Below are 26,310 nucleotides of genomic sequence, written 5' to 3'. Positions count from 1 at the left end.
GTTAAAGGTCCATTTATTGTCATTCCACAACAGATTTGAAAACAAAATGTTGCAGTCACTTCCTGCTAGACATGGAAATAATCAATTGAGTTGAGGGGAGAAAGATGCTGCTCTGTAGTGTGGTGTTGACAGATACTTCGGTATCGCTGCCCAGACAGCTGTAGGGTGAACAAGCTGTTGTCGGGGTTGGTATTGTATAATATATTTTTGTTCGCAGTCGTGGGTGTACAACGAGGAGGAGTATGCAGGAGTATGTGGCCGCCAATCTAAACTGCCTGGGGTCTGTTTGTAAATAAGTCTAATAACCAGTGTGATACTCAAGCCCAGAGTGCAGAGTTTACAAATCACGGGGGACACTGTGTTGAATGCCAAGCTGAAATCCACAAACAGCATTCTGATGTAGGTGTTGTTCTCTTCCAGATGTGTGAGGGCTGAGTGGATGACAGTGGAGGCGGCATCCTGTGTAGATCTTTTTGTTCTGTATGCAAACTGGCTGGCAGGGATGTTGTTTTTGATGTGCTAGAGAACCAGTTACTCAAAGGACCCTGAGAAACACATCACTACGGGGATGAGAGCTGTAGTTGTTTTGATGAGACTTGGGTTGCAGGGATGATAGTGGGATCCCCGGTGAGATATGTGGGAAATGTCTGAGCGGATATCAGTAAGCTGGTTGGCACAGGTTATCAGTACACGGCCGGTGATGGGGCGGCTGATGTGCAGATCAGATTCAGCTCACATCTGCTCTTGATCCTGACAGTGGCCGGTCCTCTGGAGGAGGGGCTGACTTGGGAGCTGCTTCTTTGTTGAGGAGATCAAATTGAGCATAAAAAGGGCTAAGCTCCTCTGGGAAATGTGGCCTCACACATGAACGACACACTCCTGCATTGAACTGTGGGATATTTGGCAAATCATACATCACTCATCCAAACGATTAATTTGAATGACCTCATTGGCACTGCAAGCTGATTAAAGAGTTTGTAGGTAAGTATTTTCTTTTAGTTTTTTATGACAATGAGTATCAACTCTTAGAACAAGGGATTTATTTTGATGCAAATAGGTCCGCTTCAAAAAGACCAACAGTTTAGCCAGATTTGATTACATCATAAGCTAGGTATATGGAAAAAGTAGAAGTTGTGATGTAACAACTCTGTTTATGACCAATCAGCTACTGAGCTTCACTACTGCTGCCAGATTATTTAAACTATTAGGAAGTACAAACTTGTAGCCCAAGAGTCGTTTGGTCACTTTGAAGACAGGATTGGCCAAATTTACACCTCTCCATCTTCCACCAGTCTCATCACTCCACCGCTGCTTTACCCGCCCACCTCTTGATGTCCTTCAGCCATTCTCCCAGTGGCATTCCTGCACCTGATCTCTTACAGAATGCATTCTTTTTTAAAGAGGCCTTATTACACTTTTTGGAGGAGTTTCCGTCCCACTCCCCCTGCCCTGATTGAAACGCCTCCATTGAACTCTTTGTTTACTTCCATATCATAATGACATCACTATGTAACACTTGCGCTTCTATTGGCTCTCACTCTGACATTATATACGTGATAAGCTAAGGGGTGGGACATCTCTAAGTGATTAACCAATCAAAACAGAGCCGGTCAACTAACTAATCAGAGCAGATTGGGCTCTGGTTTCAGACAGAGGGTGAAAAGAGGTGCTGCAGCACAGGCAGAATGAGAAAAATAAAGAGCTTTTTGAACTTTAAAGCATGGAGACATGTCAGAGAAGAGACACAAAATACAATATGAAACTGAAACAAGCAGAATAGGGCCCCTTTAAAGCCAGAGGTGTTGTGTTTTGTGATCCTCCACTGTACATGACAGGAAGTACAGCACAGTGTCCTGCAGTAAACATACCTCCAGTGGCTGGGCGTGGTAGTGCTCGGTGGGATCCCTCAGTTCAGCAGCCTCTTTCATTAGCCTCTTCACCGCTTGTGATTCAATGACACAAGAAAACAGAGGTTAAAGCATTCACTGCTGATGTAGTTAATGTCGCAGAACAAAACGTGAACCGTCTCTTAAATGTGTGTCAACCACAGACCTTATTTCAAGCTATTTTCCAAATCCTATGGAGAAATCCCACTGACTCTGAGACGAGGAAACCAGAAGTGGTAAAATGCTAACTCACTTCCGGGTTTTAGGACTTGTTCCTGCACCACTCTATGACTACAATGAGGGGCCCTATTATTTGAGTGAGGCAGAAAACATCGACAAAGTTCCAGAATTTGTTTTAAAAATATGTAATCAACTGTAAAACACATATTGTGTTAATAACTAAATTCTCGATGCTACTTGTCCTAAAAATACTGAGGTTTCCCCACCATTATGATGAAAAAATGTGATGCCAAACAGTGGTTAAATTGTAAAACATAGAATTCAGTAAAGTACATAAAGTATAAAGTCCAAAACAATGAATTTGGGAGAAAAACAGGGATTTTTTGGCCCCTATATATACCAAAAATTAGCAACTGATGGCAGAGGCAGTTTGCGGGCCAACATTTCTGATTTTCAGATGCAGAGGGCTGCAAATGTGCTGCTCCGCTGGGTAGCAGGACGCTAACACAGATGGACAGATGAGAAGAGCCTGCAGATGGACATGGCTCCATGTACTGGCATGTCTCTATTAAACATCACACTCATTCAGATAGCTGGAGTAAAAGGCTCCTTCAAATATGCAATCCAAAAAGATCTTAGTTTAACCCCACCTTAAAACTTCCACTAAACGCTTTGTTTGGTGCTGGCTTCCTGCATGGTTAAATCATACCTGTTTTGTTAAATGTGTTAGATAAAAACTTTTGAGGATATGGATACAAATCAGAGCAGAACCCACAGTAGTCAAACGTTTCTTCATAGTTGCTTTGTGAGCAGATGACAGCAGGAGTCCTGATCCTGCTGCGTGCTGAATAAAAACCTATTTTAAATAGACATGCCTTCAAACACAGTTGAACTCATGGCAGGGAGGGAGTAAACAAGTTTGTTTGTGGGGTCAATCTCTACCCATGGCAGCATGTTGTTATTTGATGTGCAGACCCAACATACTGAGACAAAATGAGGTGGAGGAGAAACATCTGCCGGCATTAACCCCTGTGCCATGACCAAGTCAACAACACTCAGGCCTGCTGTGTTAATCTGAATACAGACAACCTCATCACTCTGGGAACGATGCTTACACAAGTCCAGCTGGTCACGGTGGTGAGGACACTTGTGAAGGGGGGGTTTAATCGCTGTCCTGGCGCTAAAGGACACTATGATGCTCCTTGATGCAATAGAATGGTGCAGGGATGACGTATTTCTGTAGGGCTAACTCGGAAGTAAGATGCGCATGGGTTCCCTCGACAAAAAAGCAATGGGATTGCTCCATAAGATTTTGGAATATTGTAAAAAATAAGATCTGTGTAAAATGAACGGACAGTACAGCAGGGTTGCACAACTTTAACGCCATGCCAATTTAAGATTCTTTCAACTGACAAAAATACAGATGAATAATTGTGCAAGTTGAAGCGTTTGTTTTAAGAGTTTGCAAGAGTGCAGGTCTTTGCTTTCAAGCAGAACAGGGGCAAACCAACTTAGCTGGAGTGTTTACATGTTCGGTGTAATGACGAACAACGTCCTCGACAACTTCCTATTCAGCCACTTATCAACAACCATCGTTTTTCCAAAATCCGGGAACCGGAAGTGGTAAAATGCTAACTCACTTCCGGGTTTTAGGACTTGTTTCTGCACCACTCTTTGCTGACCATCAGGCTGCAGCTACACCAGTCCGAACAGGAGGCTAGCCTCATAGTGAGGCCACATGACAGTCCACACAGAGCAGAGCCTTGGGTTGACTATCCCATAATGCTTCAACACAAGGTCATGAGTCACATCTACAGGGCTGATGTCACAGTTTCAAGTTAGTGCTCAGCACAAGTTAAGGAGTTGTTGAGCTGACCGCATGTGCTCCTTCTTTAGGATTGCTACATCTTGAGCTATCAGCTAGCAGCCCGCTGCGAGTAGGAACAGGATAGGGCTGCAAATGAGAAAACTAATTGTGAAAAGGAAGCGGAACTAAGAAGTATTCACAGAGGCAAAATTGGTTTAGAATCCAATCGAGAGAGGACTGATATGTTGTTGAGCTGGAAATGGAGAGTGTGAAATGAACATAGGAGAAGACGAAGGGCCGCAGTGGTATTGGGTGGGAGGGCTAATAACAGGGGATGAAGGCGAGGCAGGCTGAGAGGATGTGCAGCTGCAGGGTGAGTGAAGCAGTGGAGCAGAGAGATGGCCTGACACCATGCAGCTTTCAGGGCACGTGTTCTGTGTGATCCTGCCCGGGGACAGACACTCTTCAGAGAAGATTTGAACCAACCACAGTAATCTCACATCAGAGCCACAAAGAGCAAGGGGGAATAGTGTGTGTGTGTGTGTGTGTGTGTGTGTGTGTGTGTGTGTGTGTGTGTGTGTGTGTGTGTGTGTGTGTGTGTGTGTGTGTGTGTGTTTACAAGGCTTCCCTGCCTTCTCCTATTTACAGCTGCATGCAGGGGGTCACTGACTGCTTGCAGTCTTACTCAAGTTAAAAAACTATCAAGACCAGGAGGCAGGTGAGCAAGCGATGAGCCTGTGTAAGCAGAAATTGACTATAATGTTTTGGTGATTTTTCGATTTCAAAAACCTGTATCCCTTGTTGGAAATCATGTTTTTTTTTCCAATTGATTAAATGCAAAACAGCTTTTTCCACTGAATAAAGCCTTTTTTGCTTTTCTCTTTTTTTGGGGGGGGCTGGGGGATTGTTAGAGAATGATTGCATGTGCCTTTATTGTTGTGTGCAGAGGCTTCATACATAATTCCACCTTCCTCAATGACAATCTGTAGAGTTTTTTCTAAAAATGTTAAGCTTCAACAGAAACCCCCCAAAATATGACAAAGCTGTTTTCCCATGTGATCCCCTACAAAAAGAGACAAGAAAATGAAATAACAGGCAGGAAGCATAGCTGAGCTGAACAAGCTGCTGCAGCAACCCACAGTGAGATCCATCCATCAAACGAGGCAACATCATCACGCTATAATGTGTGTGTAGCAGAGTTTTAATGATGTGTAATGCTTGGACTGGTCTTCTTCGCGCATGTTGTGGACCAGTTGAGAGAAACAGCAGTGTCACATGTTTGTTTTGGATCAGTAGTTCTGTAGGAAACTGCGATAAACTAGTTACACCCAGCTACATTTTGGGTAGCTCCTGTGCTGAGCTTTAGAGGTGCAAATAGATATAGATGAATGAAAGCTATAATGTGTCTTTGACTTTGGTTATCAAATCTTTATGGGAGCTTCTGCACTCATGATACGTTGACAGTAGCGCTGGTTCCATAAACACACGTGCATTGACTCACTTTGAGACCCATGGCAGCGGCAAAAGTTCATCTAGAACGGCCACTGCTCTTTACATTTCATTTCATAAATGCTAAACTAGCCCAAGGCAGGCAGTTTGATTGTTAATTATCAGAAAATACACGCAACATCATCTTGAGTTGCGTGAATGGATTTAAATAGTGCTTTTACATATCAGTATTGATAATAGGGATGGGAATCACCAGGGTCCCCAAGATACAATACTATCGCGATAGTTAAGCCACAATATCATAGTATTGCGATTCTACGATATGCTAAGTATTGCGATGGATATATTGCGATTTATAATTCCACACTTTTGATTTAAACGCGACCAGCGCATTTCTGAATTCTTTCTATGCTGACTCCATCTTTGTTTTGACTCACTCCCTGCCAATCCCACTGACTTTACCCCTGGTCATGACCGCACAACAAACAGCTCAGCACCATCTAGTGGATTGAAGACGCAATTGTTACCAACAACTTTTATTTGGATTTGCAATATGAATAGTTGATATAATAAAATATCAATACTTATATAGCGCCCGTGTATCGATACATTATCGCCACGCAAAGTTTCCCGATACTATGCTGTATCGATTATTTCCCTCACCCCTAATTGATAATGGCAATCAATACACCAAATACACTCAGGCAGATGCTACCAAACAAGCTTATGCTCATCAGGAGTGATAAACATTCACACACTCACCACCAGCCATGCCATCAGAAGCAGGGTTCAGTATCTCGCCAAAGGACATATCGACCACAGTGGCCGGGGTCAAACCACCGATACCAGAAGTCTTCATGTTTGTTTTTTTTTATCCAGAGCCTAACTTTAAATTCAGTAATATTCCAGAGTCCTGATTTTAATGTGAAAATCTATAGGCATATAGATTGGGATAGGAGTAGCTCAGTCTGTAGGGACTAGGCTTGGGAACCGAAGGGTGGCCAGTTCAAGCCTCGATCTAAAGAAATACAGAGTAGAAACTGAAATGTTGGCTTTAATTAAATGTATTATGTCAACACATTTCACATAACTGTATTATGTTAGTTGAAAGCAATAACATTACGTTTAAATAAATATTAGGTTCAACTTAATATTGTTGCTTTCAACTAACCTAATACAGTAATGTGAAATGTGTTGACATAATACATTTAATTAAAGTCAACATTTCAGTTTTTCAGTGAGGTAGTTAGTACTGTTTGTGTATTTCATGCCTAGGTATATAATTGAAAGTGTGAAAAAGTGATTATTAAACCGATGGTTGTTTTTTTTAATCTGGAAAATAAATATGGTTAGTATGTTAGTTAAAATATATAATATCCACTACTGCTGATATTTAATATCATCAAATCATTGTCAACAAACACATTGTGTATTTTATTGAAACACACACTAATGCAAATTAAAGAGCCTGGCATATTCTACAGTCTGATGGTGTCACATTTTTGGAAAAGACGGTATAATTAAAAAGCAATAAAGCTATAATAACCAAAGTAAAAGGAGCTGATATTCAGGAGAAAACGTGTCCTGAAGATGCTCAGAAAATAAATAATAATCAAGGAGAGAGAAAGAGACTGTAAATTAATTGAAAAGAGTAAATGAGGACAAATCAACTGAAATGAGGCAACTCTTGAAGTCAGTTTTAACAACACAACCAGAGCTGGGCTGTTTTGTGTGAAGAAATGGTTTGAATCCACCATTAGGGACACTTTGCTGTCGATGCAAAGCAAGTGGAGGAGGAAAGACTGATGGACAAATGTTGCAATGTTGAGAGTGAAAAGAGAAGTGAATGAGGTACAATCCTTCAGTGGGATTCCCCTCATTTTACTGTTGGTGTCCTTCATGTTTCCATTTAAACATTTCAGAGTTTATCCAGCATTCAAATATTTAAGTCTTAAATAAATATAGTAGGTGATTCTGATGGAGTAGTGGCTGGATTTATGGTTAAGGATAAGGCCAAATCACAGAAGCTTGTTCTGAACGATTGGCTTAATTTAGTAAAGGCTCTGGCTGTAGAATCACAAGTAATATGAACTGTTATGTCTGTTGTTTCTTCCTGTCACTGTGTTCACCTGGTGCCCCTGTGTTTCTCTTCCCTCCCCCTCCCCCTGTGTCTTGCTCTTGTGTGAATTGGAAGTTCTGGTTCTTCTTTCAGTTGTTGTCAGAATCTTGATGTTGGACGTGTATTTACTCAGAGAGTTTCTGTTTGGGTGTTTGCCTTGTGTTGCTTGGCTCAGCGCCGTGAATTCTGGGTCAATTGCCAATAAAGGACTTTTAATTTAAAAAATGGTCATCTGCATTTGGGTTTGACATGAATATGTAGTAATACTATGTGTGTCCTGGGAGGTTAGTAAATAGCAGTGTGGTACTGTTGGTATGTACACCTTTGCAAAACCATCCTAACTCTTTTAACTTAACATTTAACATAAGGCTGAAGGAAAAAATAAGGAGTGCTATGTTTTTGTCACGTCAGTTTCTCTTTTCTTGCATTGTTGTGCTTGAGCAGAACAGCCAATTAGAGGGATTTATTTTGCAGACAAATCTGCGGTAGATTGAACATGCTGAACGGGAGAGGAGGATATCAGAAGTAACGTCTCAAACTTGGCCGAGGTTGGATAATGGGCTTGGTGTGTCAGGACTTTAAGTTATACTTACAAAGAGTATTGCACTTTAATTTGTATATAATGTTCATAATACATTTGAGGGCTGCAATCCAGAGAGTCCATGTAGGGAGAAGCCCGGGGTGGATATGTATTACAACACAGGGTTAAACAGAAGATTTCCATTTGTATCCCTCCGTCATTTTTAAGATATGCTTGTATTCTGAAATTCTCATTGCATGTCGATGTCACCCTTTCCGTAAGGGGACCTCTTTCCTACAAAAACAGACAAACCGTAGTACTTTGTTTTCTCTCTCTGGTCGTGTCAGTGTCTTATTTTCTGACCACGACACTATAAATTATGATTTAGTTTTTCACAGAGTGAGAAATGTCAAATTATTTTTCACAGGACTAAATACCGGGCCAGGATTGATCGTAGGACCAGGAAAAAGTTCAGCGAGGTTAGTCTTCTGTATGGATTGTATAAGGATAAAGTTTATGGTATATGCCTATGGCCAGAGGCGACACAAGTGTGACGTGTGACCTAAGTTGTCCTGACAGTACACAGAGTAGTGGTCTACTCAACAACTACCCAGCAGGCATTGACCAGCAGCACATTATGGCTGTGTGGAGGAGGACGAGCTGTGCAGGAACGACAGACTATTTTAACTTTGGGAGCAAGGTCCAGCTAATCCCATCATCCTACGTCCCACCTTTATCTCCACATACTGTAAGCAATCAGATTTACATTTTTTATTCTACTAATTCAATACTAATACAGACAATTAATGGAACCAACAATCAAACAGAACTAGTAGATGCATTAGCCATCCGGTTTCAGCATTTTCATTCAAGGACCCAAATACTGTATTATGTCATTTTAACTGCAAACTTAGGACGTAAGTTTCCATGTGTGTACGAGTATAAATACACACAAAAATAATGAAATTCTAGATATAAAAACACATACACACACATACACATGTTGTACACATGTACACATATACATACAGCCATTTCCAGGGCTAAAATAAAAATAAAGGTCCATCTACAGATTACAATACAGTTCTATCTCTCATCATATTTTTAAAGCAATTATTGAATTTGTTCTACATATATTTTTTAAATATTATCAAAAACAAAAACACTTTAAAATGTTTGCTGTGTTTAATTTGTTTCCCTACCTAAAAAAATGTAAGTGGCATTTTTCAAAATTCTTGGTTTAGGGAAGTTCAGTTCAACATTCCAGAACATACTGGTGCTGTGGGTCAGAGATGAAGAAAACAATGACAAGACAGAGAGCTATAACTGAAAGCTATTCAGGTTAAATGATTCTCTCTATCTTCCAGGCCACCAGTAAGTCATGATTTTCCACTTGGGGAATCCATCAGCGCCCTGCAAAGAGGAATTTAGGAGCCTTCAGGGGTGTGATAGGCTATCAGGGCACGACAGGCCCTTAAGAATGAGAGATGAATCACTTTAAAGAGTATTTTCAGTACTTCATCCACCAGTGTATTCTGGGAGGGCTGTGGGTAGCTACAGCTTTGATGGCAGGGCCACGGGCAACTTAAACTAAGCCGGGGACACCTCGGGTCTTGGCAAGATGTGTCCAAATCTCAGAGAGCAACACCTGACGTCCCATGTCAAGTTATCAGTCCATCAGTCTGTCCAGCCAGCCATGTAAAAAATAATTTTCAGGACAATTTGGACCAATAATAATTTTTATAGTTCAGAATCAGAATTCCTTTATAGGTCCCACAGCGGGGAAATTGACAGTGTTAAAGCAAAAGTGGCATAACGGACATAAAAAAAAAGGCATGTGTAACCCGCCTCAGCGCTTACTATCATTTAATAAAGACACTGGGTGGTACAGATATTTCTATCAGTGTGCTATTTACCTCATGGACTAGTTAATCTGAAGTCTAGATTTGCTATAGGAGAAAGGGGTATTTGCAATCTGCATTGAGTGGAAGAATAAAGGAGCCGCACAACCAACAGGTACATTTTACGTGTTAAATTGTATTGAGTAAAGGGAATGAGGAAAATAAAAATCATACAAAAATAAAATGTCAACACACACAAGATATCAAATCATAATTCACAGTCCAAATCCTAACTCTCTAATACACAGCTCTATGTTGGGTAGCTCGCCACGACTACTGAGTCCCCTCTACCTTACAGAACTGGGAGAGTCTCAGTAGAAGAAGTGTTCATGTAGATCTTGAAACAGGAACCATATAAAGAAAAGAATATAGAAAAGAAAAAGACCCGGCCAGAGGCTCAAGTATCACACGCACACACATATATTCTCCGGCACAAATGCAGGTTTCACGGCTCTCGTCCGTCCAGGCAACAGCTCTCGTTCGTCTTTTTTTGTAGAATACACGATCCACTAACCAAACGACAGCAAAAAAAAAGGTCTCGCTCTCTGCGGCGATTAAAATAGTGACTCAACAGCCAGACATTTTGCTCTCTACATTAGCCTCTACAGCACCGCGAAAGCAAGCGTGCAGCTGCCCCGACGTCGGTCCGGGAGAGAGAGAGCGCGAACCGCACGCACGTCCCGACGGCGTCCGATTCGGCACGTCATGTGAACTCCCCGTCACTGCCTCCCGCACTTCCAGAAAGGCACACCCACCATACTATCCAAAAAAATGCCCTTTTTACCAAATCTATTGTGCTGTTAATTTATGTATACTAATTATTTTTAATCTATTTATTGTCATATTTAAGATTTTAATAAAAAACCCTATTTATTCCTCCTATGTAAGATTATTTTAAATCAAACCTATTTATTTATCTGACACATAAAAATACGAATGTATTTACTTATCTATTTATTTCGCCAATGAGCTGATACCTATTAAGGCCCTAGTAACCTGGGTTACACATGCAATAATAAAAAAGAAAAGCAGACATTAGTGGCATACATAGCAATCTATTGTGACCTTAAAAGAGTAAAAGTTTGGGGATATTTATGAAAATTTGAGTTTTCTACATCAAGTGATTATTGCACTACTACAATTTCAAATAATTGTTTAAATTAAACATTGTATGTTCTGACCTAATCAGTAAAACTATACAATACATGCAAAAGTAGAGCTGCATGAATGTGGACTTTTGACGCAGATCCCGATATTGGTTTTAGTGATTTGAAAATACAAATGTTCTAATATAAACGCAAAACAGAAATAAACATGTTGTGGTAGGGCTGCACAGTTAATGAGAATGTTGGCTTGACACAATGAACATGAGTGCCTGCAATATGACACTGTGAGCTACTTCTGAGAAAACTCAGCTGCATATCAGACATTTTGCATGCTGTTACAATTCATAACCAATTATTGTATTATTCACTTGTTTACTAGAGAACAACATTGTCTATCTAGCTTCTTATTTTATTTTTTCTGAAAGTGCACCAGATTTGGTTAAACAGTGAAATGCGGTATATTGGATAATTTCATACATTTCCCAAAAAAGATTGCAATGTCATTGTGTGTGCAATTTCTCTGTCTGGAAAAATGCTACAAATTCTTAAGCAAAGATATCATGTCTTGCCTGTGGATGAAAGTGACTAGAGTTAGCCCTGAAGTTAGCCAAGGCTCACTTTAGTGACAAGCCACTGATCAGCTTTGACCATTAAACAGACCTCTAATAATCTAACAGTTATTCTTTTAAATGTCTGGAACAGCCCAGTAATCACTTGACATGTTAAAAGGAAGAATGAGGTGTCACATTTCTACATAGCAGAATCAGGTTTGTCCTATTTAATATTCAAGATAAGAATGAGTGGGTACTCGTTGCTATCATTGTGGCATTAGCCATTTTTGACCAGGATATGTATAGATTGGATATTTTGACTATCACACTGACAACTTGTTTATGTATTCATTACACCAGATGCATAAAAACAAAAATATGCCAATGGTCAAGAGTGGTATGCTGCTGTTCAAAGTGGGTAATGCCACAATGATAGCAAACAGGTGCATGGCGACTTTTCAATCTCGGCTAGACGCTATAGAGTGGTGCAGGAACGAGTCTTAAAACCCGGAAGTGAGTTAGCATGTTACAACTTCCGGTTCCCTCGTCACAGAGTCAATGGGATTTCTCCATAGGATTTAAATACCCAACAACGCTCTTGTCTTCGTCATAGTCGCCACAAACCATTGTTCACGTAGATCCCGCCCCCGCCTCTGACGTAAGCTTCTGACAAATGCGGCTCTCGGCATTTCAGGTCTCAGCAGAGCATCCTCTTAACTCCACAGTCCCTGCCAGTGCTCAGATGCACTGTGACAGGCTCTCCAGTGCTCCATATCCAATGCCCATTTTTGGCTCTTCCTTCCAGTAACACTAAGCAGAGATGACAAGGAAAAGCCCTATTCCACACAGGCCTCTGGACTCTGTTGGGCTCGCAGAGGTCCAGGCACTGGCCCAAGGCCTACGCAAAATCATCTTACGTAACATGTATTCTGAGTGTTTGCCACTGGTAATGAAGTTGTTCCAGAGGGGAGAGAGGGGACCCATTGCATAATAACAGGCCAACATTAAAGCTGCGAGAGCACAGAGCACAGAAAATGAAAGAAAAAAAAAAAGACTTATGCTCTGCTGTTGTTGCTTCTTTGACAACATACAGCCAAAGAGTACAAAAGAGAGCTAATCCCACTCTTTCCGTCAGCTCTTGAATTTAAAGAAAACAGTAAGGTACGATAAGGTAGAGAGAGGATGGCATACAGAAATATCCTACACCATATGGTGTATTAACTGAAGCATTCAAAATCTGAATTGTAATTCACAGCACTGTGGATGTGCTCATCATGGAAGTACACAGAAAAACAAAGGGACTTGACTCAAAATAGAAACAGTTGGCAAATCCAAAGTTCCTTTTAAGGGGGCAACATCAGTATACAATCATTTAAAAGATAATAATAATTGTCCAGACTCCAGGCTGTCAACTCTCTGTATTTCTAATTGAACCTCATGGGTGCCAATAGCTTTGAGAAAGCTACTAATGACGCTAATTATCTTGTTCAAATATATAGCACATAACACTTTTTAAACTAAAAATAATAGTAAAAATGTCATTCTTATACCAGAACTGAGCTTGTTTAAAATAAAATAATAATTAGATGATGTTATTATTCCCAGTTGGATTAGCACTATGATATTAATTCTGAAACTCTCGCAGTAAAAAATTGGCAGCCAAGTTCCAACTCAATGGCTGTAAATCAACCGACTGTGACAGGGTTACAGGATGTAGTTCCCCACCGCCCTCAGTCACAGACCCAGTCAAAGTCCAGCTTTATTCAAGATCAAACTGTTTACCAGGATACCTCTCTCCAAACAATGCTCCAGGATGCTAATGGCCTGGCAAATGAAACTAAATCCCTGTTCACAGCTTTAATCTGGGATTACTAAGTGGTGCAAGCGCCTCAAAAACCCTAATTTAAGCACAAAATGAATACCTTAAAATCAAGTTAACACTTACAGTTTACGAAAAACAGAGAAACCTTTCAAATCAAATCTACTCCTGTTATCTTGCAGTCTAAAAGTAAGATCCCTGCAGAAAGCAGAATGACCCTGATGGACTGCACGGACCATAGGCTCATTGTTTCATGACATCTTTTTATTTTGTGCCATGGTGTCTTTAATCTCTCTTTATTTGACCTTCTGTCTAGCTGTTTTTACACCACAGGATTGCCATGAGTACAGGAGAACTGTAACAGATAGAGTTAGCAGCTTTTTTTTTTTCTCACCAAAGATCAGATCACTTTAACTTTTTCAACAGCAAATGATTTTTGCCAACTTGATTTATGATTTAATATAAAAAAATGTGTGCAGCCTTATATTGTATTTTGTAATATAATTCATTTCTCAAGTTGAACAAAAAAAACAACAACTAAATAGCTGTGTATTGTGTTTGCCTTAAGAAGGTCAGTGAGGAATTGGCCCAAAGTGATTTACCATAAAACACAAACTCCAGTAAGATTAGCACTGATGCAGTCATTCTGAAACTCTGAATATTAAAACCGAGAACTGAAACTTGACAGCCAATTTCCAACCCGACGGCTGTAAACAAACCATCTATGTACCTTTCTATATACAGTCTATGGCCTGCATGTGTTTGCATACTTGTACACTCCAGTGTCCTAAGAGCAAAAGTTATACACCAATAGGGCAAACATTACGCTTACATGTTGACACAGTACGTGATATGTGGTATGAACTCAATAATGTTTTCTTTATGTTACAATAAGCTTTTTTTCTACATTTCTGTACAACATCAAAACATCTCACAAAACCCATCAAGTCTGGTAGATGAAGAAGATCGGTTGTAAATTTGTAACAAACCTTATAGACCATGAACTAAGACAAAACCACAATCTGAAACCATGTGTCCAGGAGTCTAGATACCATATCATGGTTAGTGATCCTTAAAACTGTTCTCTGTCGTGCTCTTCTTTCACTGGTTGACACTAATTCATTCACATGATGATGCCAGTTCAGTCATTAAACCTAATAAATTCTTCTTTCTTTTGAGATTTGGAAATTCAGAAATGCTAAATGGGAACAACAAATAAACTTCTTTAAAACAATTAAACAGGGCAACCGTTTGGGATACTCTTCTAGGAAACAATGAAAATGTAGTAGTTAATAGTAGTATAAATCACAGTTTTTGCAAAATCATTAAAAGCCATTGGCATTGGCAGAAGTGAATACAAATAAAGACCAGTGGAGTTAATGGCATACAAAATATCCATTATGGTATGCAGGCCATCAACAGATTCCTATTTGTTAAAGTTACACAGCTGGTGACTCATGTGTTGCTAGGAAAACACCAATACTGTATAGGACTTGGTAAAGATCCTCGCTAAATACTATTGGTCGGAGGTGGAAGTACTCAGATCTTGTACTTAAGTAAAAATAGAAGTACTGAAGTGCAGGAATACTCTGTTAGAAGTACTGCATTCAAAATTGTACTCAAGTAGAAAAGCATCAACATCATAATATACTTAAAGTACAAAAAGTAAAAGTAGTGATTGTTTGATTGGTCCATTTCAGAATAATATCTCTGATATGTTTTATAATGATTGATCATTAAAGTGTTCTCAGAGCTGGTAAAGGTGCAGCTAGTTTGAATGGCTTTGTATACTGCAGGGTAGCTGCTGAATTTACTCCAGGTGAACTAAAGTCTGATTTAAGGGCTGATTATATTTACCATCATTAATCCAGATCAGTAAAGTAACTCAAGAGATTAAATACATGTAGTGAAGTAAAAGTACACATTTTACCTCTGAATTGTAGTGGTGTAGAGTAACAAAGTAGCACATAATTGCACATAATCCTTAAGTAAAGTACAATTCCTTGAAAAGTGTGCTTAGGTACAGTAACTGAGTTAATCAACTAAGTTACTTCACAACACTGCTTTTGCTATTTTAAACAAAAAAACAATGACACATTCTTTTGTAAATGGCCATGACTGTAGCTAAAGTAGACGTGTCCTAACAAAGAGATACGTGTACACAACGGAACACCAAGTACTCTCTCATGCCAGGACCAGAGCTATGCCAATATACTTCATTTGGCAGCTAATTAATGTAGATCGTTTTCTTTTGGATACTAAATATTGCAAAAAGAAGTATAACTTCACATTTGAAGCAAAAATAAACAATAAGAAGAAAACTAGCAGATTATATGTCATAGTCGGTTAATGTCCGAGTAGTCATTTAGATTTCCATGAATGTGTTAAAAATTAGTTATTGTAACGTTATGCTAATTAATACATGTCAACAATCAACTATTGGGTTTCAACGGTGTCGGTCATGTTAGCAAACTGTTAGCAGCAGAACAGAAAGAAAACATTTAAAACTGAGCTTACCTGGACTTTTCAGGTTGTATTTATTCTCCATACTAGTAGATGTTGATCACTGTTCAAAGATTTGGTTATGTTGAGTTTCTGTTGCTGACTTGCAAGCTAGCTCCCAGCTAACGCTACCTACTTATCGTTAGCTACACTTAGCAGCCAGGTTAACTCCCTTCGGTCCTCAAAATAAGCAGGACAGCTAAAACTGGAGGTCGTCCACTCGCCCCGATGTTCCGATATGTAGCTAGGATGGGCGTTATTAGAAATCAGCCGTTGCGAGAATATTAAACATTTGTTTCTTAAGTTATCGCCTGTTTCGGTTTTAAATCTGTCCGTTTAACGTTATCCGTGTGACGTCACGTTGGAAACGTAAACAGGAAGTGACTGCCAACTACTGGCCCGGCTTTCTTCTTCTGTGCAGATGTGAGGCAGCGCATGCGTATTATGGCAAGAACCTTTTAACCTCGTTATAACAGGGTAACACGGCATGACAATTTTGTTGAATAATTGGAACATTTATTTTTTTAATTGTTGCCTAAATGAACAGACATACCTGCTGTCACATTTTGTTTTATATTGATAATTTCGAATAATTGTTTAGGGTGAATACCATATACACTGCTATAAATTGAGAGCAGCCCTCCTTTCCTTGATTTATCAATGAATTCTAGTATTTTTTTCTGTCTCTTGAAAAACTACGGTCCTGGACAATTGTGTTTTAAATAGGCCCCTTAATGCCTGTTTAATGCTTTGCTTTCCTTTTTTTTCATCCCCCTGGCTCTTTTTCGATGTGTTATTTATCTTGTTTGTCTTTAATGTGAATTCATCTTTATTTTTGCACATATGATGTCGATAACTTGACGTTATTTGTATCCTTATCAAAGGAGCTATGTGGTAAACCAACATTAATAATGCTTAAACATTTTGTTTAGATAACTAATCTCACAAATTAACAATATTTTATAATGTTCAAAGTGTAAATTTAAACCCAAGAATTTAAAAGATAATGATATAAAGGCACTACATCAGTCACATGTCTTCCCGTCACTATCGCTAAACCAAAGGCAGCTCATTTTCAGCGTTTAGTTGTCTCATTTAGCCACTTGATAGAAACCACTCTTTTCAAATTCACAAGGTGGGTATTTACTGACCTATTTATGTTGTGTTACAAAACGTTAACATCTCATCAGCTAAGGTCAACCACAGACTTTCAAAAAAACATTGACTTATTTTTTCATGGTTTGTGGACTCTTTAATGCAGCTATATAGACTTAATGCAAATAAGTAATAGACAAAACAAAGACCAGAATGTTGTCGATTTACTTTTTTGAAATATCCTGTGGAAATAATCTGTTCTGCAGCTGCTGCACAGGACAGGTCGAGGTGACACACTTAATGTTTGGGTTTAACAACAGCAGTGTGCAGTTTCTCCATGCTGCATACACACATTAATCAAGTGTGCCAGTTAATATGCATTACACATGTTTTATGTGCAGTGTGTGCTACATGCAGAGGGTGTTACCTTCCTGAATTTGAATGTTTTGAATCCAGGATTTATCAGTTTCATCCTGCACTCCCTCACTGCTGATAACGCTGGACTCCAGTCATCAAAAAATGTTTTACTGACAGGAAATAACAAATTCATCTGGAAAGACAAGAATTCTGCCGAGGCTTTAAGAGGGTTGCCACAATAAAAGACATTCATGTATATGTAGGCAGTGGTGTAATGTAAGGAGCTAATATCCTGCCAAAACTCCACAAACACCGTGGGTTGTGCTCTGCTCAACCCAAGTAGTTCCCCGTTTGTGAGAAAATCCTCAGCACAAGCACGTTTTCTTCATACTTTTATAAAAACATTTTTGTGTAGTTAAGACCTATGCTGTACAGTATGTGTTTCTGAAACATCATTTATTAGAAAGAAGAAAAACAAAACAAATGCAGAAGTTTGTAGATGGTGCTCAGTTTTTGTAAACCACACTGTGTTTGTTAGTGACTCATAGAGGAATGAGTCAAGAAAATGTACAAGGTCTTTCAATTTTATTGTTTACAATGTTATTTGATTTTAATCTATATACTACTTCAAATGTTTACATCCATCCATCCATCCATCCTTCATGACCATAGGTGAGGGTAGGAAGAGATTGGATGGCCCTGAGTAGAGACCCCCTCACCCCATACTCCCGCAGCACCTCCCACAGTATCTCCCTGGGAACCCGGTCATACGCCTTCTCCAAATCTACAAAGCACATGTAGACCGGATGAGCATACTCCCAGGCCCCCTCCAGGATCCTTGCGAGAGTGAAAAGCTGGTCCGTCGTTCCACGACCAGGACGAAGTCCGCATTGTTCCTCTTCAATCTGAGGTTCGACAATCGGCCGGACCTTCCTTTCCAGCACCTTAGAGTAAACTTTCCCGGGGAGGCTGAGTAATGTGATGCCTCTGTAATTGGCACACAACCTCTGATCCCCCTTTTTAAAAAGGGGAACCACCACCCCGGTCTGCCACTTCTTCGGTACTGTTTCCGACTTCCACGCAATGTTGATGAGACGTATCAACCATGACAGTCCCTCAACACCCAGAGCCTTCAACATTTCTGGGCGGATCTCATCCACCCCCGGGGCTTTGCCACTGTGGAGTTGTTTGACTACCTCAGTGACTTCCCCCCGTGAGATTGGAGTTGATCCTCCTTCATACTCCAGCTCCGCCTTTAACATAGAGGGCGGAGTTGTCGGGTTCAGGAGTTCCTCAAAGTGCTCCTTCCACCGCCCTAACACACTATCTGTTGAGGTCAACAGCGTCCCATCCTTACTGCACACAGCTTGGATGGTTCCCTGCTTCCCCTCCTGAGGTGTTTTGGACGGTTTTCCAGGACAACTTTGGTGCCAACCAAAAGTCCTTCCGGTGTCTATCAGGAGGTTTGAGGGTTACTTCCCCTTGAGGCACCTAAGACCTTGAGACCACAGCTCCCCGCCGCAGCTTCAGCAATAGAGGCTTTAAACACCGCCCAAAGGGATGTCTGAAAATCTCCGCCGGAGGTGTGAGTTCAAGGCCTCCTGGACTTGGGACTCCTCCAGACGTTCCCAGTTCACCCGCACTACACGTTTGGGCTTACCAGGTCTGTCTAGAGGCTTCCCCCGCCACTCGACCCAACTCACCACCAGATGGTGATCAGTTGACAACTCCGCCCCTCTCTTCACCCGAGTGTCCACAACATGCGGCCTCAGGTCCGATGATACGATACCAAAATCGATCATGGACCTTCTGCCGAGGGTGCGCTGGTACCACGTACACTTATGAGCATCCTTATGTTCGAACATGGTGTTTGTAATGGCCAATCCATGACTAGCACAGAAGTCCAGTAACAAACCACCAGTCCGGTTCAGATCGGGGGGCCGTTCCTCCCAATCACGCCCCTCCAAGTGTTTCCATCATTGCCAACGTGTGCGTTGAAGTCTCCCAGCAAGACTAAGGAGTCCCCTTCAGGAGCCCCATACAGGACTCTTTTCAGGGTCTCCAAGAAGGCTGAATACTCTGAACTGCTGTCTGGTGCATAAGCACACACAACAGTCAGAGTTTTCCCCCCAATGACCCGCAGGCGTAGGGAGGCGACCCTCTCGTCCACTGGGGTAAACTCCAACAAAGCGGCACTCAACCGGGGGCTTGTGAGTATCCCCACACCCGCTCGGCGCCTCACACCTTGGGCAACTCCGAAGAATAGAGTCCAACACCTATCAAGAAGTAAGGTTCAAGAGCCGACACTGTGCATAGAGGTGAGCCCCACCAGATCCAACTGGTAGCGCTCCACCTCCCGCACAAGCTCCGGCTCCTTCCCCCCCCAGAGAGGTGACGTTCCACGTCCCCAAAGCCAGCTTCTGCCGCCCGGATCTGGTCCGTCGAGACCCTCTGCTTTCACTGCCACCCTTCTGGCAGCGCACCCGACCCCATCGCTGTTTCCCGTAGGTGGTGGCCCCGCGGGACGGGGAAGCGGAGGTGTTGCCCATGTTGCTTTTTCGGGCTGTGCCCGGCCGGGCTCTGTGGCTCCTTCTGCGCCTGGCTCCAGAAGTGGACCCCGGGCTTCCTCCGGGCTGGGTATCCTCGCTTTCATGTGTGTTTGTCATGAGATCTTTTGAAACAATCTTAGTCTGGCCCCTTACCTGACCAATTTGCCATGGGAGACCCTACCAGGAACACAAGGTTCCAGACAACACAGCCCCCAGGTTCATTGGCGCACACAAACCTCTCCACCACTATAAGGTGCTGGTTTACAGTCTGTTGCAAATGTACTTCACTCATTTTATTTTAAATATTTAGTTATTATTTACTTTGCATATTTAGGTAAATAAACCATACATAATGAAACATACAGTATTTTATTATAGTAAGCCAAAAGTAATCGAAACAATTCCCACCTTTACCTATACAACTTTGAAGGGATGAACACATTAATGCACCAATAATTTGTATGAAATAATAAAAAAAATAAAAACCTTATCATGTTGTACTTGCCTGTGCAACCTTATTATGTGAGTGCTCTGAATAACAAAGGTAACATTCTAAAATCCTGTTTGATTTAGTATGTTTCGAGGCTATTCCATAGTTAGAGCAATTTATTTTATTTTATGAAAAAGATTGTCGCCACAATTATTTAATGCCCTTTTGGTCACTTCATTATTCGTCACTTGTATGACTAAACAATGGATCGCTGATAACACTGCACATCCCATCAAATATACTCAAAAGGATTTCCTCTCTCCTGGAGTGTCTAGCTAGCCTCGTCTGCTCGCATGAACTGTTCTTGTTCTGATGCCTGCCTAGCCCCTACGGTTTCCTGGAGCTGAGCTGATGTCAGGGCCAAGAGCCGGCACAGCTGCAGTAGAAACACAAAAAAGAGTGGTTAGCAATTGGGCACCACATCCCAACCAGCCTTGGTGGAAGAGGGGTAAGCTGTGTGTTTGTGTGTGTGCGTGTGTGTGTGTGTGTGTGTGTGTGTGTGTGTGTGTGTGTGTGTGTGTACACACCCATTGCATATTGTGACCGTGATTTTGTAGTCCATCTTTGCTTTTACTATCAAAATGTTACAATTCTTTCTGGCAACTAGAAAGAAAGTTATTGCTCCAGATGTTGATTCAAAACTGAAATGTTCTCATAAAATGGAATGTACAAGCATTATTTTTCGGAAATAGTAATGCTTGATTATTATTATTTTTTAATTCATTGGCTACACGGCAGATGGTTTTACAATACCACATTCATCCCCTGATAGTGACTTGCAGAATGACATAAGACAATGGCCCAAAATCTCATATAGATCTTTTTTAATTCTGAAGTGTCTTTGGTAAGCAGGTCAAATTCCATACAAAAGCTCATGTTGGCAGTTTATTATAACTCTCACTGCCAGAAGGGAAGACAAAGGTCCTCAGTGCTGAAACAAGTTACCCTAGAGACCCAACTGTATTTAGCGAGCAAAAGTTAGCTATCTAACAAGACGGCTAGGAAACATACTCACTCTATCTATCTATCTATTGTAAGCTATCTATCTATCCATCCATCCATCCGGCTATCTATCTGAAAGTAAAGCTAGACAACTTTCGCTACCCATCCCCCTATTAAGCTAGTTGACATTTTCTTACCATCCAAAAGGTTAGCTAGCTAGCTATAGGGAATCTACAGCGAGTGGAGTAGCCATTACTATTTCACTTGAAACGTTTTAAACATGCGCGGTAGGCACTGTTATGTCAACAGGGAACACTGAAATACCTGAAACCTCGACTTTATTTAAATGTATATATTTAAATAAATAATACATTTAAATAAAGTCAATGTTCCCGTTATTCAGTGAAACGAGGGAAACGTAGATAGCAATATACTGAATGTGTTGGCAGTCAGCTGTCTGCTGACTGTTTACTGAAATGATGAACTGGTTAGATTTAAAACAGAAAGAAATGCCAGTAGGCCCCTATAGATATAGTACAGGGAGATTAATTATTATATGTAATGCCAACATTTTGTTAGCCCTCAGTTAGCATAACATTAGCTGTCTTACCTTGATGATTCAACAGTTGTTATATTGGCAAATTAATGTTTCCAATGTCTTATTTCCGTTTTGCCATTATTTCACAGATGAAGTAGCGAGTGATCGTACGCTGACACAAACAAGGTGGTTTTCCAGTCAGCAGATGCAGTTTAGTTCAGGTTTATTAAGAGTTTAGTTTACAATACAATAATGTTGTGGTGATTAATGAGATGTATTGATTGTTCTTCCGGGTCTGTTGTTCTGGTGCCAGTGGTCTGGTAGGAACTGTTTGGTCTTCACCTGTGTTCCATCCCTTACCTGTAACCTATGACCCCAATTTATACACTCCAGTGCAGCTAATCACTGCCACCAAGTGTTCAAAATAATATTGCAAGACAAATACAAACAAACTAAATGGACATGACAACAACACACATAAAATGGCTCCTACAGTTGTCATAAAACAGGTAGATCTGAAGGTCCTGTATGCCCCCGTTTGTAACCTTGACATGTGCCTCTAAATATTTCAGGAGGACGTTGCCTGGGGCTTTTATGACATCCTGTACAGGAGGGCATCAGATCAGCGTTTGGGTCTATAGTGATAGGGGGACCTTGTGGGCCCAAATGCTGTTGTCTGTGTCACATATAAATGATCTTTGATGTTTTCCTATAAGAGACTCTAGCTCACAATGTCTCTTATGCACTCGTGCACGCATTAAACAAAATATCTTAAAAGAATTTGGTGTTTCTTTGCATATTTGCCTAACTGGTCTTTTTCTCGAGACAGCAGCTGATTTTAAGTTGCAACGACAGCCCAGCTATTGATAGCCAGTCAGCATGCTTTTAAAAAAAGCAGCAAAACCTTAGGATATATTATTCAATGTGTCCTAACCCTTTCCCATAATTTTAAGCCTTCTATACAATGATTCCACATTTGGCAATACTGTTGAAATGTAGAAAAACAGAGGGAGAGAGATGCATGATGTGGCTAACATATGTATTCCAGTAAAACTTCACGTCTCTGTGTATGTAGATATACAGCAAGGACAGCACATGATCCTCAGAGCGGAGAGACAGTCTACCTGACATGGATAAGCTGCTGCTGCTGCTGCTGCTGTGGAGTTCAGGTAGGACTGCACCTTAAAATGTATAATTCAAACATCTGTTTTGGATTTTTTTAATGGAGAACAGACTGCTCACATAGACTAAAATTTCCCCCCCCCCCCCCCCCCCCCCATCCAATCAATATAAGAGGTTGCATGATTGGCAAAACATTGTTGAAAGACAAAACATATTTTCCCCGTAAGAAATATGTGTATTGAAAACTGTTGTGAAAAAAAGTACAATACTCTGTGTTTTTTTTGTGAAAGACTGGCAATGGCAAAACAATAAATAAGCAGTAAGTTGTTTTGGTTCTGTGAATTGATTAAAAATGTTTATTTTCTTTATCACAATAGGAATCTGTATTGAATCTAGATTGATCATGCATCTATTTTTGTGTTTATTAAAATGTATGTCGTTTTTAATTCACGCTTCAAGCTTTCCAGATGAATTGCCATTGTTAATGCGTTAATGTTGACAGCAAAAAAATGTTTTAAGTCATCATATTTTTGTGTTTATTAAAATGTATCTAGATATACAGTGTAGAGTAATAGAACAAATCTCCACTGAAGCAGAGACAGCAGTGTTTTGTATTAAGAACATCAATGTGTTGTTCCTGCAGGGTTTTTAACTAACATGTACCTGGTCTTATCAGAATCCGTAATCAGAATCAGACACAGGTTTATTGCCAAGTAGGTTAACACATACTGTACAAGAAATTTGACTTGCTGCATACATCTACATGAAAATGAAATATATTCACATTGAAATATGGGTGTACCCATAGAGATTGAATAAAAATTGGAACGAAATAAGTGCATTTTCAATGTGCAGAATGTGCAGAATTCAGGGATGTATATTATCAGGTATAGTATGAATACTTGAATATAGTGCTGTCAAAGTTAACGCATTAATTTTGGCGATTAATTTTAAACATTTAATGCATTAAACAAATTTAACGCAATTAACGTGGTTTGTTTACTTCCGGTGGCGGCTGACCCATAACCTTTGGTCACGTGCGCGGGCAAATCGCGCAAACATCTATCATAACTAAAGGAGAGTCTATGGCGGAAAGATGGATCAGGACGGACTTTTAGGGGGAAAGTTTCATTTGAAAAAGTTGCCCGACGGCTCGTTGGACAAAACCAAGGCAATTTGCACAGTTTGCAAAGCCGAATTTAGTTACCACAGAAGTAACACGTCTTTAGCGTATCACCTCAAAGCAAAGCACCCTACTGAAATTACCTCCACGGGACCGCGCCAGTCTACACTACAGGAGTGTGGCACTTGTGGGCGAATAACGAAACCTGTAAGTGAAAAGTTAACCAATTCCTTGGTTACTTGGATAGTTAAAAACTGCTGCCCAGTTAGCACAGTAGAGGGTGATGGACTGAGAGAAGTAATTCGTGTTGCATCGGGAGATACCTCTTATAATTTACCCTCGAGAGGAACCATCGTGTCAACAATACACACGTTGTATGTGTAACAATAGTAATTGTGACCTGTTTGAGTGTGACACCTGAGTGAGAGTGGAACGTGAGATGCACGTAGGTCATGCTGAATGTAGACTCGCTTGAGAGTGAATTAATAAACCAGTTGCCCTGTTGGGCTATTATATAGTTATTCTGTAGTCCCTTTATATGTATAGGAGCAGAATAATACATGGTGGCAGCGGTCACGGACTTGACCAGTTTGTCGAGTGTCTACTTCAAGTTAGAGCGTTATCAGCTTCGCGGGAAGAACGCTAGTTGAGAAGTTAGCTAGAGATTAGCATACCACCACCCAGAATGGAAGGACTGAAACCTCCCCAACAGTTATGCATGGACCCTCTCAAAGTCATGGAAGACCTGGAGGGGAGAGTTTATGCTGTATGCGGATTTAACCGTGGACGACGACGAAAAGAAAACGGTGAAACTTTTCAGTTATCTCATTGGAGAGAGTGGGAGAGAGCTGTTGGACACACTAATGGGTGAGACCGCGAAGGCAGATTGGAAAATGAAGGACGTTCTTGATAAAATGGAGGCGTACTGCAATCCGAGTGTCAACGAGACTGTGGAACGTTATCGTTTTTTCTCGAGAAACCAAGGCTCGAGTGAACCTATAGACTGTTATGTCACGGACCTGAGAGTGTTAGCAAAGACGTGCAACTTTGGGACTTTACGAGACTCACTCATTCGGGATCGGATCGTGTGTGGAATCATCAACGTCAGCATGAGGGAGCGGTTGCTCCGCGAGAAGACCATGACGCTCGACACATGCATTCAATTGTGTAGAGCCACGGAATTGTCGCGGGAGAACGTTAAAACCATCTCCGGACCTAAAGTGGAGGAGGTGCATGCAATACAAAGACCAGGACACTTCAAACACCAAGCAGATAAAGTGGACTGTAAATTTTGTGGCAAATCACATGAGAGAAGCAAGCAGAAATGCCCAGCATACGGTAAGACATGCAAAAAGTGTGGCAAAGAGAATCATTTTGCAGCTAAATGTAAAGCAAGTCAGCAACCAAGAGAATGGGAACAGAGAAAAAAACAAGTGCACAATGTAGCAGAACAGGAGAGTGATGAGTTTGACGAAATTCTCTGTGTAACTGAAGAAAAGATAGAGACAGTGAGTTCAGTAGACTCTGATAAACGACACAACACGCAGCTTTTTGCTGGAATGCTTTTGGGGAAAAAGACTGTGAACTTCCAAATAGACTGTGGTGCCACTTGTAATATAATTCCAATCGATCTGCTGGATTCGAATACAAAAATTGAAGACACAAAGAGTGTACTAGTGATGTACAACAAGAGCAAGCTTAAGCCACTGGGAAGATGCAAACTGAAGCTGAGAAATCCCAGAAACCAAAAGCTGTACCAGTTGGAGTTCCAGGTGGTGGATGAAGGAGGGACAGTGCCACTGCTTGGCAAGAGGGCCAGTGAGGGCATGCAGCTGATTAAAGTGTACTATGAAAATATTATGGCAATTGACAGCATAGTTACAGCAGTGCCAGAAGTGCAGACTACAAGGGGCCAATGGACAATGGAGCAGATACAAGCAGAGTATGCTGACGTGTTCAAGGGTGATGGCTGCCTTGAAGGAGATTATAAGATGGAGATAGATGACACAGTGAAACCTGTGCAGCTGCCAAAGAGGCGGGTGCCAGTTGCCATGATGAAACCACTGAAGGCCGAACTTCAAGACCTACAGCGCAGAGGAATCATCACCCCTGTAGAATGCAGCACAGACTGGATTAACGGAATGGTGGTTGTCCAAAAACAGAATGGGAAGCCACGGATATGTATCGATCCAAGACCCTTGAACAAAGCACTGAAGCGTAGCCACTTCCCATTGCAGACGATTGAGGACATTCT

At 40.9% G+C, this 26,310-nt stretch overlaps 1 protein-coding gene across 1 annotated transcript in view; it reads right to left on the bottom strand.

The window, feature by feature from the left end:
* Nucleotides 1–16,217, bottom strand: part of ube2j1 (ubiquitin-conjugating enzyme E2, J1) — a 55,237-nt gene extending 39,020 nt beyond the window's left edge. The window contains exons 1-2 of the mRNA XM_063902250.1: nt 15,856–16,217; nt 1,869–1,942 (exon numbers count right to left, since the gene is read on the bottom strand). Coding sequence (XP_063758320.1) covers nt 1,869–1,942; nt 15,856–15,886 — 105 coding nt within the window. The 5' untranslated portion in view covers nt 15,887–16,217. The remainder of the gene's footprint in view (nt 1–1,868; nt 1,943–15,855) is intronic.
* Nucleotides 16,218–26,310: the final 10,093 nt, after the last annotated feature.

Source organism: Eleginops maclovinus, chromosome 15 (genome assembly GCF_036324505.1).
Source record: "Eleginops maclovinus isolate JMC-PN-2008 ecotype Puerto Natales chromosome 15, JC_Emac_rtc_rv5, whole genome shotgun sequence".
NCBI classification, from domain to species: Eukaryota; Metazoa; Chordata; class Actinopteri; order Perciformes; family Eleginopidae; genus Eleginops; species Eleginops maclovinus.
Note: the sequence above shows the minus strand (reverse complement) of the source record. Positions and strands in the feature narration are given on the sequence as shown.